Source organism: Somniosus microcephalus, chromosome 8 (genome assembly GCF_052327205.1).
Source record: "Somniosus microcephalus isolate GS21.2 chromosome 8, FLI_Smic_1.0, whole genome shotgun sequence".
Lineage (NCBI taxonomy): Eukaryota > Metazoa > Chordata > Chondrichthyes > Squaliformes > Somniosidae > Somniosus > Somniosus microcephalus.
The window spans coordinates 166,793,635-166,807,868 of record NC_140994.1 but is presented as its reverse complement, the minus strand read 5'-3'; the positions used below and the strand labels follow the sequence as shown (position 1 = coordinate 166,807,868).

The following is a 14,234-nucleotide window of genomic DNA, read 5'->3' as shown; positions in this document are numbered from 1 at the left end:
TAAATCCTGAGTTAGGGCCTGACCTGACTAGAATGAAGCAGAGTGACACTTCCCCCTCCTGGTCAGGTCCCCACTTTGGATTTGCACTGTAAGTTAAGCACCGGGATAATGCAAAACCCCTTCTCATTGATGCTATCATTGCAGTGTAAATATACCCTCTGAAACCACTTTTTGACTGAGGCTCCTGAATTTTCTGGTTCAGCTGTCTATTTGATTTAAGAATAAGTATTAGCAAAGTTCTGGCAAGACTTCCTGTAGAAGTTCCAAAGATACCACATAGCAAACACTTGAAACCGTGTAATCCACTAAAGTAAGATGTGGGTGTGGTAGCAGCCCAAATGGGAACAAATGTTAAAACATCTGATGGGAAAGTTATTAACAGCCCTGCATCTCCATTTGTGTATCATACTGAATGACAACATGTTATGGTTGAACATGACTAAGAGAGATTGAAGCAGGAGAGGGATTCATCCATGTGGAGACCACAAAATAGACCAACCAAATCGGAGGGGTCAGGGTGGATACTATACAATGAGGGAAATATGTTTATTTTCTTAAAGACATTGGGAGTAATCTGGAGGAGCAGATCACCCTCCCATTGTAGAACCTGCCTAAGTATCATCTTATTTAGATCAATGAGATGGAAATCAAGTAGGCCTACAACAGGTGGGTGATCCACTCCACCAGATTGTCGTCCAGGCAGTGAAGGTGAATATTACCCCTATTAAACAGTTCTTAGGAAAGATTCATTGACAAGATACTTTTCCTCATAAAGAAATTCATCTGCAACATATGGAAAACAGGAATCATTTGGTTTGTCATCTCAGAAGATTGTGATGTATTTTGAAAAATATATCATTTTCTCCATGTTTTAGAAATGAGGTGACCAACCATGCCAGTCCTGTCAGCAGAAGAGACAAGCCATAGGAAAGCACTAAAACTATGAAGCAAAGCAACAGAAAATCTTCAAATAAAGCCACAGCTCCACTGACACAAATCGTTCAAAGATAGCTAAAAGTTGATCTGATAGCAAAAAAAATAGTATTCTTGATACAGGTAGTGCAAACCATTACACTTGATGCATGTTCCCACATTTGGTTCTTCAGACTGGTCATTCGAAACTCCATCCTGATGTGTTTGGAGCACATGTAGGTCGTTGACAGGAGCTAAAATTCCTATTCCCTTCGAACAGTATTTCATTGTACCATTGTTAGAGAAAAAAAGTTAACATGGTTTCTATGTAGCTGATGTATATACAAATAAAATAGGCCTTTTATGTATGATATGTATACAGGTTGGCAAAACAAGCTGAGTTTTGAATTCCTGTATTCAATAAATAAATTATTATACACATATATGAGAGAGAGAGAGACACAGAGTAAATTCTAATACGTTGCGTATAGTTCACTTTCTCAACATCTCAGTTCAAAACCTTCTTTAAAAAAAAAAATTAAAAAAAAAATGATTTTGTTTTCCTCACATGTACTTTCATTCATTTTCCTTCATTAGGGCTTGCAATAATCCAGAGAACGGCATCGTTTCTAAAGAGAGGTATTAGAGAAACTCGCTTGGCCATAACTTAACTGATCCTTAACATTGCTGGATGGTCTTAAACCATAATGATTTTGGACCATGCAGCCTGCTGAGTGGCAGTGGATGGGGCCAGCTTAATGCTAAATGCGGTGTGGTTCATGCATGCTCAGTACCTTTGTATTGTTGATTAAACATGGATTAATTTGGGCTGAATATGTTCTTTCACTTCATTCGACTTTCTTCTTGGCAAGGTTCACTCAAAAAGCTGCTACATACAAAAGAAGGTTTATTTTTTATAATCTTAATACAGGTGCATTATTATTCAAGTAATCATCCATTAACCCTTTCACCGGCACAAAACAATATGGACAGTAAATTTCTCAATTTTAAACAATTATACATTTTTGTGGCATATATCCAATTTGCCATTCTCATTGTGTAATTTGTCTTTTTTTAAATCTAAATAGCAAACAAAAAAAGCTTGGATGTGATGTTGTGGTACCTCATTGTAATTGGAGGAAACAAGTGGCCTGTAAGAGGGTTATTCAACAGCAGTGGATTTAAACAACACTTAATCCAAGTAGTTACTTGGAACTGTCTGTCTCACCTTGTCATCACTGAGTCCACAATTTTATTCTCACACCACTTCTCACAGAATTGTTGTTGATGTATGTGAACCACTGACTTACTCCATGGTGAGTGCCACAGTTGTGTCCTTTTGTCACATGCTGTGGTTCTGATTGGCACCAGATGTGGTTTGCTTTTTGATAACTGTTTAAATGCAAATATGTTTTGAAAACTTACTTGAAACTAGACTGGAAACACAGAATAATGGCAAAATATGATCGTACACAAATGTTATACATGTGGTGTATGATGCAAGGCCAAGGAAATGGGCAGAAAACAGGAAGTTGTGGTGGAGCAAGGAAGAGGTGGATGAAGTTGCTTTTACTGTTTGATTGCTCATAAGGTTTTGAATACCAGATTTCACTAAGACAATGTCTGAGTTTCATTTCTGTATTGTATCAAAGTGGTTTTGCTTAAAATTACAGGTACACACAAAAATAAGCAACTGAGTAATTGCTGACAGTTATTTTGTGATTGTTGCTTTCGAAGTTTTAAAGGGAAATGATGACTTCTATTAAAAAAATGTCTCTACATGTATCAATGTACACTGTTTAGAATCCTGAGGAAAATCAGAGATTCACTACTGATACATGTAGTATCAAGCTTGCTTATACATCGTCGCCAGTGTTGCTTCAGAATTGTGATGTGTAACTTCATATTATTCATTTTTTTGTTTAGAATTACAGCTGTTGTACAGAACTGATTTTTTAAGTTGTACAACCTTCAGTTATTATAAGTAATAGCTTCTTACTGTGTTTCATCAGATGAATGGATTGATTTTTATTTCCATGTTTCTCCCCTGTTGAAGTGCCTGACTTTTATGCAGCAGTATGGTTCCACAGATGTCACACGCCTCCAGTATCTTACTAAAATAACTTATTTATCTGTGAACGAAGATAGGAGTGGGAACACCAGCTGATAATCACTGCTGAGGTTCATTGTAACATCATTCCTGCAGGGCCCAACTGAGGTCAGCGAAATCAGCACAAATCGAATCCGGAACCTTCCTGATCTGTATGGCTCAGTATGACACTGGCTAATGGATTTTCCCAATAAACCATTGAAGAGCAGATACCTAGGTTACTATTTCAAGCTACAGTTAAAAATTGGCACTAGCTTTGCAATCATTCAGCGAGGCCATTGAAATCTAGCTCATCTATGCGACTTCTGGTTTTGATGACTGGTTTGTTTCCAGTTGATTACTTGAAAAGGAATTGTACTCTCATTCCCTTCCTTCCTTGTCTTATTTCTACCCTCTCACAATCCCTTTCTCTGATTGGGTTTGATTTTCCATGATGGTCATGGATGACAGTGGAATGTTTCAGTGCAGGTTTTGTGCATAGCCAAGTGAAGCATATTCGATTCTGATAAGTCTTCTGGGGCCATGATTAATTGCACATACAAAACAAGCTCCCAGCTCCCAGCATGCAATTTCCCTTTCAGAGGAAGCTCGCTAAATCAGGTATGGGATATCTTTGCAAAGGGCTGCAGCAGCCACTTAAAGGGAAAGAAGTTTTTTTAGAAGAAGATTTTGTGATTGTTGTTCACCGTTGGCAGACTGATAATGGAATGCTGGTAAGAATGAGCCTTCAGCAGTAGAACTGGTGCTGCAAAATGTTGGGGTAAGGAAGGTTGCCCTGTTTGGCATTTCAGTGCCTAGAAAGGGTTGACATAACAGAGTAATTCAGTCTGCACCACATCTGCAACAACTGAAAGATGCATGTGCACCTGAAGAAAATAAGCTAAACACTAATGAGACACCGTGGATGAATAAAGCCATAAGGGAAAATTTGAGGGTAAGGAAAGAGGCATACATTAAGTACATGGACAGCAGGGGAGAGCATGATAAGGGAGAATACAAAGAGATTAGGAGAGAAGTAAAAAAAAACAATTAGGAAGGCAAAGAGGAACTATGAAATTAAATTATCAAGGAACATAAAACAACATAGTAAAATATTTTACAGCACGTAAATAAAAAAAGGAAGATCAGGATGGGAATAGGGCCAATAAGGGATGCAATAATACCACAGGCAGCAATCAAGAGATCGCAGAGATATTAAATAATTACTTTGCTTCAGTATTTACCAGGGAGATAGAACAGGTGCAGGTGACATTGGATGATGAGATTAGTAATGAGATAACTGCATTTAAAATAAAATGAGGAAATATTATTAAATAAACTAATGAAACTCAAAGAGGATAAAACCCCTGGTCTGGACAGATTGCATCTGCGCATTTTAAAAGAATCTAGGGAAGAGATAGCAGAGGCATTGCTACACGCATTTAGTAATTCGTTAGAAAAAGGTGTAGTGCCAGAGGACTGGCAGATAGCTAACATAATAATACCTATATTTAGGATGGGAGCTAGAACATGTCTAGGGAACTATAGACCAGTCAGCTTAACATTGGTGGTAGGACAACTAATGGAATCCCTACTAAAGGAGAAAATAGAAGAACAGTTAGAAACCAAAAATATAATAATAAATAGTCAGCATGGATTACAACCTAATTGAATTTTTTGAAGAGGTAACAGAGAGTAGACAAGGGTAATGCAGTAGATGTAATTTATCTAGATTTTCAAAAGGCCTTCAATAAAATACCACATACTAGACTAATGATTAAGGTCAGGGAATGCAGAGTCAAGTAGCAGAATGAATAGCTAGCTGGCTTCAAGATAGAATGCAGAGTGTAGGGGTAAAGGGTAGCTATTCAGAGTGACAGAAGGTGGGAAGTGGTGTTCCACAAGGATCAGTGCTAGGACCACTGTTGTTCACAATTTATATTAACGATTTCAACTTTGGAATCAAAAACACAATTTCTAAATTTGCGGACGACACCAAATTGTGGGGGATAGTCGAGGATTGCAACAAATTACAAGACTACATTAATAAACTTGCAGAATGGGCATATAATTGGCAAATTAAATTCAACACAGATAAATGTGAGGTATTACATTTTGGTAAGAAAAATAGGGAGGTCACATATTACTTGGCAAATAAGAATCTAAATGGGGTAGAGGAGCAAAGGGATACACAAATCATAAGTATCGACACAGGTTAACAAAGTAAACCAAGCACTAGGGTTTATTTCTGGAGGGATAGAATTGAAAAGTAGTGAAGTTATGCTAAACTTGTATCGAATCTTGGTTAAACCACAGAGTACTGCATACAGTTCTGGCCGTCATATTATAGAAAGGATATAGAGGCACTGGAGAGGGTGCAGAGAAGATTTACAAGGATGATAGCAGAAATGCGAGGGTATACATATCAGGAAAGGATGAACAGGCTGGGTCTCTTTTCTCTTGGAAAGAGAAGGCTGAGGGGTGACCTAATAGAGCTCTTTACAATCATGAAACTTTCGATAAGAGTAGATACAGAGAGAGTGTTTCCACTTATGGGGAAGAGCAAAACTGGAGGTCATCAATATAAGATAGTCACCAGGAAATCAAATAGGGAATTCAGAAGAAACTTCTTCACCCAGAGAGTGGTGAGAATGTGGAACTTGCTACCACAGGGAGTGGTTGAAGCGAATAGTATAGATGCATTTAAGGGGAGGCTAGATAAGCATATGAGGGAGAAAGGAATAGAGGGCTATGCTGATAGAGTTAGATGAGGAAAAACGGGAGGAGGCTCGAGTAGAGCATAAAGGCCGGCATGGACTGGTTGGGCCGAATGGCCTGTTTCTGTGCTCTATATCTTATGTAAGATAGCTGATGTATCAAATGGGGGGGGGGGGAAATGCACTACTTAGGAAGGGAGCGCTTTTCTGAAGCTAGTATTGAGACAGAGAAGAGACATTATTTTGCAGCTGGTCCATGTTACATCTGACCTGTGAGTAGTTAATTGACACCAAGTTTTTAGCTACCTCTCCTATCATCTCCTTTGGCTGAGCGTCCATTTTTTGATTACACCTATGTGGAATGCTTTGAGGTGATTATTTTACATTGAGCACGTTATATAAATACAAATTGTTGCTGACATTGGGTGCTAAAAATGGGAAAGTCTTAAATCTGCCTGAACTAACACCTTTGCCTTGATGAAAACAAAATCAATTCAGGATTAAAAGTTACAGGTTTGTTCCTCACAGAGCATAGTAAAACATTGTTAATATGTTAGTAGTGTAAGACAAAAAGCATTTCAAGAACAATAAAATTCCCAATAATCAGGCATTGCCTCATCTGTTTTAAATTCTGAGTGTTTAGTAAGTAGCTTCAGAGTTATTAAAACACATTGGAGTGTTTGGCAAATGTGTGATCTGTTTTGAAATTTAAAAAACAGGGACAAATAAACCTTGCAACACATATTTTGAAATAGCTCCTTTTTGGCTATGATATGAATATTAGTCAATATCAGACATGACATTGTACTTGGTGTACTGCCCTTTCAACTTCAGTTTTCTTATTTGATTTTTCATAGAGTGCAGAAAAATTTACATATGGGCATATTACATTTTTTAACAGCATGTAAAGGAAGGTGTATTGATGGCATAGTTGTTCATATTTGTACAGTAATTTTCTACCATGCGGTTAGGTGGACAGTTAGACACTGGTGTAATGTTGGGCAGCGTCACTTTCCTTCTGCATTTAGGAGAGGGGTTGTGGTGTGATTCCATTTTCTGCCTGGCAGCAGCTTGCCTGTCTTGTGCGATGGTGTGTTGTGCAGTTCATGAAAGGAGATTTGTATGGGTCTCCAGAAAGGGGATCCAAACTGCTTTGTATTGTCCTAGTTCTAGGTGGAGGCCTGTGTATCACGCATATCCATGGCCGAGATTTTCCTTACGTCGGTGGCGGGTCCTGACCCCACTACTGGCTCCATCCTGCTCTGGAAAATGATTTTCCGTTGATGGGGCTTGTTAAGCCCGCCCAGCACATTTCCCGGTCCAATTAGAGGAAGCGGGTCTAGTAACGTCATTCATGACGTGTCATCAGCCGGTTTTCTTAAAGGGACCGTAGTCAATTTTCTTTTACCACTTGTGCTGTCAGTGTTCTACAGCATTGAAGTGCTGCAAACACTGACAATGACGGCACAGGGCTGCACCCAGGTTCTCGCATGACTCCTTTCCATATGATTATGGAGGGAGTTACAGCACGCAGGGAGGTCCTCTTTTCTTCCCATAGTCGGAAGACACCTCCCTAGGAGACCAACACAGCCTGGTTGCACATTGCACAGGAGGTCACAAGCAGGGAGGACCTGGGTGCAGTGGTGCAAACTTTTCAATGATCTCATTAGATCACAAAATGTTAGTACAAAGCCACACTCACCTTCATCCTGCTATGCCTCTCATCACATCCCCATCACTCTGCCTTCCGTACCCTACTCCTGCACATCCTTACACCAACTTACCTTGCACCTCCACCTGTTCCTCTCTCTCTCTACATTATCACATTCCCATCTCACTAGCCACCCCTCACACTCACCCTCATCCTAGTGCAATCATACCAACTAACAACATACAAGGATAGCCACTTGGGTGTTTTATCCAATGTTCATGTGACGTTTCTGTTAATGTGCTGTCAAACATTGAAACCTTTATTTTCAACACTTTGCGTTCTTGGACAGATTTGTGCGCATTTTTGGAAGTGGCTTAGTGAGTTACAGTGAATGGTGAGACATAATGGTACCCCCTGCAATGGTGACGTGAAAGGAATGGCTTGGACATTGTAGGGATGCTTTATGGTGTTGGTGTGGAGTGGTGCCAACCTGGCACATCATGTGGCAGCCAGGGTGTATTGCGTCAAGTGAAGTAAATCTGGCCAAGGTGAGACTGTCCCTGGCCTCCCAGGCAGCAATGTGCTCAGGTGCTGATGCCCTCTGTCCTGTGCTGCATCAGGTGTTTGCGGAGAAGGTTGGTGGTGTTGTTGGTGCTGCTGGTGTGCCTGGTGCTGCTGGTGTTGGGGCTGATTGTGGTCAAATTCTGAGGACCAAGGTGAGACAGTATAAAGGGCACCCATGTTGATGGAATAGATGGCAGGTGAAGTAGAGATGACAGAAGCATTCTGTCAATGGTGAGAGAGTTCTTCCAATGAGGTAAGAGTGAATGGAGAGTAGAAAGTGAAAAGACTGCAGAATCTATGCTGGAAATGGACTGAGAAACAGCTTGTGGCTGAGGAAAGTGATGATCTGTCAGGTGGGAGCTTTTACTGTACATTTGAAGCTGTCAAGTAATCAGCTGGCGCAATGGCCACTGAAATCCCGCCTCAGGTTGGCAGCCATGGTCTCAGGTTGACAGTCGTGGCCCCCAAACAGCGTGGTTCCTGTGACCATGAAGTTAAAGTGAAAAGGTAAGTTTAAAAAGTCTGTTAATGATCTGTCAGCTAGATGCTAATGAGTTTAATTAGGTCACCTGCTGCTGCCTGTTGGGTCTGTTCAACGCTGACAGACCTGACATTGGGAAAGGCATGTTGCGGCGGGTTGACAGTGGGGCCCTGGCCCGCTGTCAAGAAAATCAAATTTGCCGCCCGCTGACGCCCCCCCCGGAAAATTCCGGCCAGAAGGAAGGGTAGAAGCAATACATCGTCTTGCCACTAGTAGAGAAGGTTAAGGGGAGATTTAATTGAAGTGTTCAAAATCATGAAGGGTTTTGATAAGGGAATAAGGAGAAACTGTTTCCAGTGGCAGAAGGGTTGGTAACCAGAAGACAAATTTTATGGGCTGGATATAAGCTCGGAGGCAAAGAGGGAGCAGGGGGGCCTGTTTTGAGGTTGGGAAGTACGGGTTTCCTAAAAGTCCTGCAGTTTTTCTGCTGGCTGCTTGTCGAGCAGGAAATCCTGCAGCATAAGGCCGCAGCCGAGCTGGGCTGAGAGCAGGTGGGTCTAGTGGGGGGTTGGGAGAGATCGTTGGGGGGGTGGGGGCAGATGGTGGGAGGGGGTGCTATTTACAGGTTAGTTTGTTGGGCCTGTAGGAAACACTTCTGCTCCTCCTGGCTCACAAGCAGTGCTGTAAAGGCACTTACCTCATGGATTCAGCCCTCACCTCCTTTCATCTGCTGGGTTTCCCAAGGCCAGGGAAACCCGGCCGATTGTGGTCAAAAATAGAATCATGTTAACATGAAGGCATGCAGCCTCATTAAAATGACCAACCTCTGCCTCCTGTGAGCAGATTGGTCGCCCACGCATCCTCCCGCTTCCATTAAAACCAGAAGTAGGCGGGTTGGGTTCCTGTTTCAGATTTTTAACCTCCCACTCAGAACCAAATCTGTCTGTTTTTAGGGGTTAAAATTCCCCCTAAGATGATTGGCAAAAGAACCAGAGGTGAGATGAGGGGAAATGTTTTTACGCAGTGAGTTATGATCTGGAATGCACAGCCTGAGAGGGTGATGGATGCAGAATCAATAATAACTTTCAAAAGGGAACTGGATAAATACTTGAAGGGGAACAATTTTGCAGGGCTATGGGGTGAGGGCAGGGGAATGGAACTACTTGGATAGCTCTAACAAAGAGCCAGCACAGGCATGATGGGCTGAATGGCCTCCTTTTGTATCATTCTAGTAGTGAGAGTTGTGATAATCCGAGCATCAGGTGATGCTTGGCATCTCGGGACGGGCCCAACAGGCAAGAGAGTGGGTATGATGAGAACTCAATATTGGCCATAGCCTTTGTGCTATCCCAGATCATTCCCAGAATGTTTCGACCTGGGGCATGACCAGAGATGTGGAGAAACATGCCAGTCTGACCGCATCCTCTCCAGTATTCATCCAGAGAAGGGTGGAATCTGTGAATTTTATGCTGGTTGTTGTACATTTAGTATTTATTTGAATTAGCTCTAATGCATTCTACCACTGGGGTATCATTCATTAAAAAAAAAAAAATTCTCATCTATTTCCCCCTTTCCCCCCCCCCCCCCCCCTTTCCCTTCCTGAAAGAACTGCCTTTTGCCAGGATGCAGTTCCACAGCTACTAGCAGCCTCGGTATCTCACCTAAGTGGTCATTTTTCATACGATAACTTAGACAGGCAGTAAGTTTCAACAAGCTATTTTATCAAGGAGGATATCATAGCTGAGCCCAAAACCATTTTCACCAAGTGTCCACATACAAACTTTGTCCAAGAGGTGTCTTTAGATATCATCAGGATTGAGAACCCTGGCTGATTCCACCTCCCCCACCACCCTTCTCAGCCCAAGAATACTGAAGCTAGTTATAGTAATCGACTTCTACCATAGATGAAATAAATTAGCTCAGCATAATCAGGAATGGTAACATAGTGGTTATGTTACTGGATTAGTAATCCAGAGACCTGGACTAATGATCTCAGCGAGAAGAGTTCACATCCCACCACGGCAGCAAGGGAATTTAAATTCAGTTAAATAAATCTGGAATAAAAAGCTAGTATCAGTAATGGTGACCATGTAACTACCGGATTGTTGTAAAAACCCATCTGGTTCACTAATGTCCTTTAGGGAAGTAAATCTGCTGTCCTTACCTGGTCTGATTCTTAACTGCTCTCAGTTGTAATGAAGGTGGCTCACCACCACATTCCTGAGGGCATTAGGGATGGGCAATAAATGCTGGCCTTGCCCACATCCATGAATGAATAAAAAAATAATGACCGTATGCCATAGAACCAGTCTTGTTAAAGCAAAACATTATGGTTATTTACACATCATCCAGGTCTCAACTCTGACTCTATACTCAAACATGTATATATTTATATACATTAGCTGTACTTGCAAAAAGCATCTGTGTGTTAGTTGATCCCTGTGTAGCTTAAGTACGAATACTCTGGCAGAGATAAGCCAAGTGGATGTAACTTCCCTGTATTACCATTAGATATGGTTGCACATGTTTTCATTTAAAATTTATTGCAGGCATTGGACATTTGGTCATGACTCAGATTGTTGATTGAGAGCAGACGTACATTTTTCCACAGAAAGCATGGTGTCTGCCTCATGACTTGTTGTCCTGGTAACTGCCGGGTAGCAATTTTTATCATTGCCATCTCAGTTTCTCTTTTCCATAGTATTATGCTGTTTTGGGATATGCTCAACTTTACATCTCATTAATAACATTTGCCAAACATGTGGGATTAAGATGTTTTATTTATGTACTGAATTTACATTTAGAACAGACTTGTTGGTGTCCATTTTGCCATAAGCTTAACATGAAGGATTCCCTGTTTCCATACAATGCAGAATGAATACAAAAACTACTAGAAATACACACTTTTATTTCCAAAAGGTGCCGACTCTTACTGGGGTATGGATTACAGGTGCCGGTTCTCTCAGTACCTGGTCACATCAGGCATGTGATCAGGTAAGTTTTTGATGCTGGAGTGAATCAAAACTGCAAAGTGTTTACTTGGTAATCCATACAGCCTTATAGCGCCTGAATGAATGAGGTCATCTGCAGGGCTGTCTAGGTTAAAGATACATTCCCTTACAATTCAATTAGGGAAATCCACAGCGAGGATGTATGGAATCCCAATTCCAGAGAGATTCAATTTGTTCTGTTTCAAAGTTTCTAAAGTTTCAATCTCTTAGTTTTCATTGACTTTTGTGGCTGTCAACCACAGATGATAATGCAGCAGCCAACCAACCCATCCTCATTTTGATTTTATCCGACATATTGGCAAAGTGATTGTGCTATGTGATGGTAGCCAGCCTTACAAAATAAATATAGAATAAGGAATGCCTGTTTACAATCACTAAACCATTATATCTCATAATAACTTCAAAATAGAATGAATTTAATTTTTTTTGTATGTACCCCATACTTTTGTGAAGAATGTCCAGTTTTGCTGTCTTAAATGTACATGCAGCTTTAAAGCCTGTGGTAATCTCAGGATAAACACCATTATGCAATGACAGTAGGAAAATATGTCTCGGGTTTGAGACAGTTTAACATGCAAGGTACTTCTAATTGCTTTCTGATGGCACTGTTGCAATCGTCAGTGAGTTCTTCGGATCATTTGCCAGGCATGCTGTGCTAGATAAAACAAAAACGTGAGCAGTTTTGCTAATTTAAAAACAGACAACCAGTATAATTGAGTTTCAAAAGAATGTGTCAAAGATCTTTGGGGGAAAAATTCGGATGCTTTGTGCCTCCCGGAGGGCACTAACAGGGCGCAAAGCAGCTAGCGCCTGGGCGTGGCAATGTTAGCGCCGCTCGCAAAATTGACCAGCCGTTTTGCGGTGGCGCTAAACACTATCTCGATCACTAACCACGATCTCTTGCGCCCGCAGATCATGACGTAAGTCAAGCGTGCAATGCCCCGGTAGCACACCAGACCGGATATTGAGTCGCGCCCCCTGCCTTAGCGCCTGCCGCTAGGAATGACGGGTAGAGGGGAATGTTTTCAAGTCTGGAAGGGGCTGGGGAGCGCTATTTAAAGGCGGGCGCTTCCTGCCTTTTCTTGTCGGCAAAATTTTTGGTTTTAACGCTGTCCTAAGGAGTTTTGGCCCTCAGCACCACTTTTGAGGTTCCTAAGTGCTGAGCTCTTTCCGTGGGGCTATCCATTAGTGCTTCCATCACAATTGCTTTTGAGGTCTCTCCAGGCCGAGATTCAAGGCTGCAATGAGTAGGGTGTGGCTGGCCAGCAAGATGGCCCCTCCCCTTTAAGAACTGGACGGTGCCAGTCTGTCTGGCTTCCATGGTAATTGGTGTCGCCTGAGCTTCGGTAGCGTTCTGAGGTAGCACCTCGCTCCCTGACGTTTGCGCCTTGAGAGGTGTGTAGTGCCTGATTTAGCGCTCAAATCACCTCCAGGGGCGATAGAGGCGAATTTTGCAGTTGGAGGCGATAATTAGCGCCAGGCGCTAAACTTTGCGCCCAGCCGATATTAGCGCCCCAAAATGGGCGATACCGAATTTTTCCCCCTTTCTTAAAGATTCCCTTGGCTGGTGATTTGCAACTACTGCAAATATGGCATAGTTTAAGGAACAGTGGAGATAACAGAAATCTATGTTGAATCTTGTGTGTTGTAGTACTTTCATTAATATTCTGAGTTGGACTTTATAATCTATTTCATATTCAGAATTGTTCATTTGGCACACTTTAAGAATCCATTTCAACATCAACATATGGCACTTCTATAAATGATTTATTATTTCTTCATATGCTGTTTACTCACATTTGTTTTATTGGTCTTTAGCACATAGTGTTTCTCCATATAATACCATTCTTAATCTAGAGTTACCATGAGTAATATACAATTCTTTTCATGGTGATAGCTAATGCGTATAACTTTCACATTTATACTTTTGTATCATTAGTTTCAAGTCCTGTGAGTCAGAAATATTAAGCCTAGGAGGAGAACTGGCTGAGATACTGCTCTTAGTTTTTGCACTTTGTTTTTAGCTAATAAATTGAGTCCCTTTTAGAGAGGAAGCAGTGGCCTTTTTCTACTGTTCTTTGTGGTTATGAATTAATGGTGATTTTATCCTCCGTGTATTCCATAAACTCCACTTATGCTCAGAGGTTAGGTTTGAGCATTTGAAGTTGCCGTTGTTTATGTTGGTAGAAAGATTACACTAATACTAGGGGAAAATATAATTTTGGCAACAAAAAATATGGCTCCTGCCTGTAAGTCAGGTCCCCTAGTGGTCGAGTTTGTGAGTGACAGGATAATTCCTGGCAATGTCATTTGGGTGCCAGGAAATGGCACAAGTTCCAATTTTGCTGGCTCCATGCTGGACTCTCACTACTTTCCAGCTGAGAGTTCCATTTCCATAGTCAGTTTAATGATAATGAGTTCTTGTTCAATTCTATCAGCTTTACGCATGGATAGTGTTGGAATGTTAAATACCTGCCCATATAACATGTATGTTAAACACAATCATGTTCTGGTCTTTATGGGAATAGTTTCTTAAAGTTGAACTACTTTCAATTTTAATTTTCATAACTGCAATTTTGAAAATGGGTATAGTAATCAGTACTGCTCTGGTTTTTGGAGGCATAAGAAGAGGATAAATAAAGGGATGCTGGGGAGAATCTTCTGCACATGAGGAGGTCTACCGACATCCAGCTACCTGGGACTGTCAGAGAGAACTGCTTTTGTATGCTAAGGGTCACCATAGAGATGGTGAGGCAATGATATGACTATCAGCTGACCGCCAGACAACTTCCACTGCTGCTGGTGGCAG

At 41.3% G+C, this 14,234-nt stretch overlaps 1 protein-coding gene across 2 annotated transcripts in view; it reads left to right on the top strand.

Moving 5' to 3' along the window:
* The window catches only part of sh3pxd2b (SH3 and PX domains 2B), a 381,839-nt gene that overhangs the window by 312,829 nt on the left and 54,776 nt on the right, over nucleotides 1–14,234 (top strand). The window contains exon 7 of one of the 2 annotated variants that reach the window (XM_085995333.1): nucleotides 1,510–1,551. The exons of the other annotated variant lie outside the window; for it this stretch is intronic. Within the exon in view, the coding sequence (XP_085851459.1) occupies nucleotides 1,510–1,551 (42 nt within the window). The remainder of the gene's footprint in view (nucleotides 1–1,509; nucleotides 1,552–14,234) is intronic. 2 annotated transcript variants of the gene reach the window in all.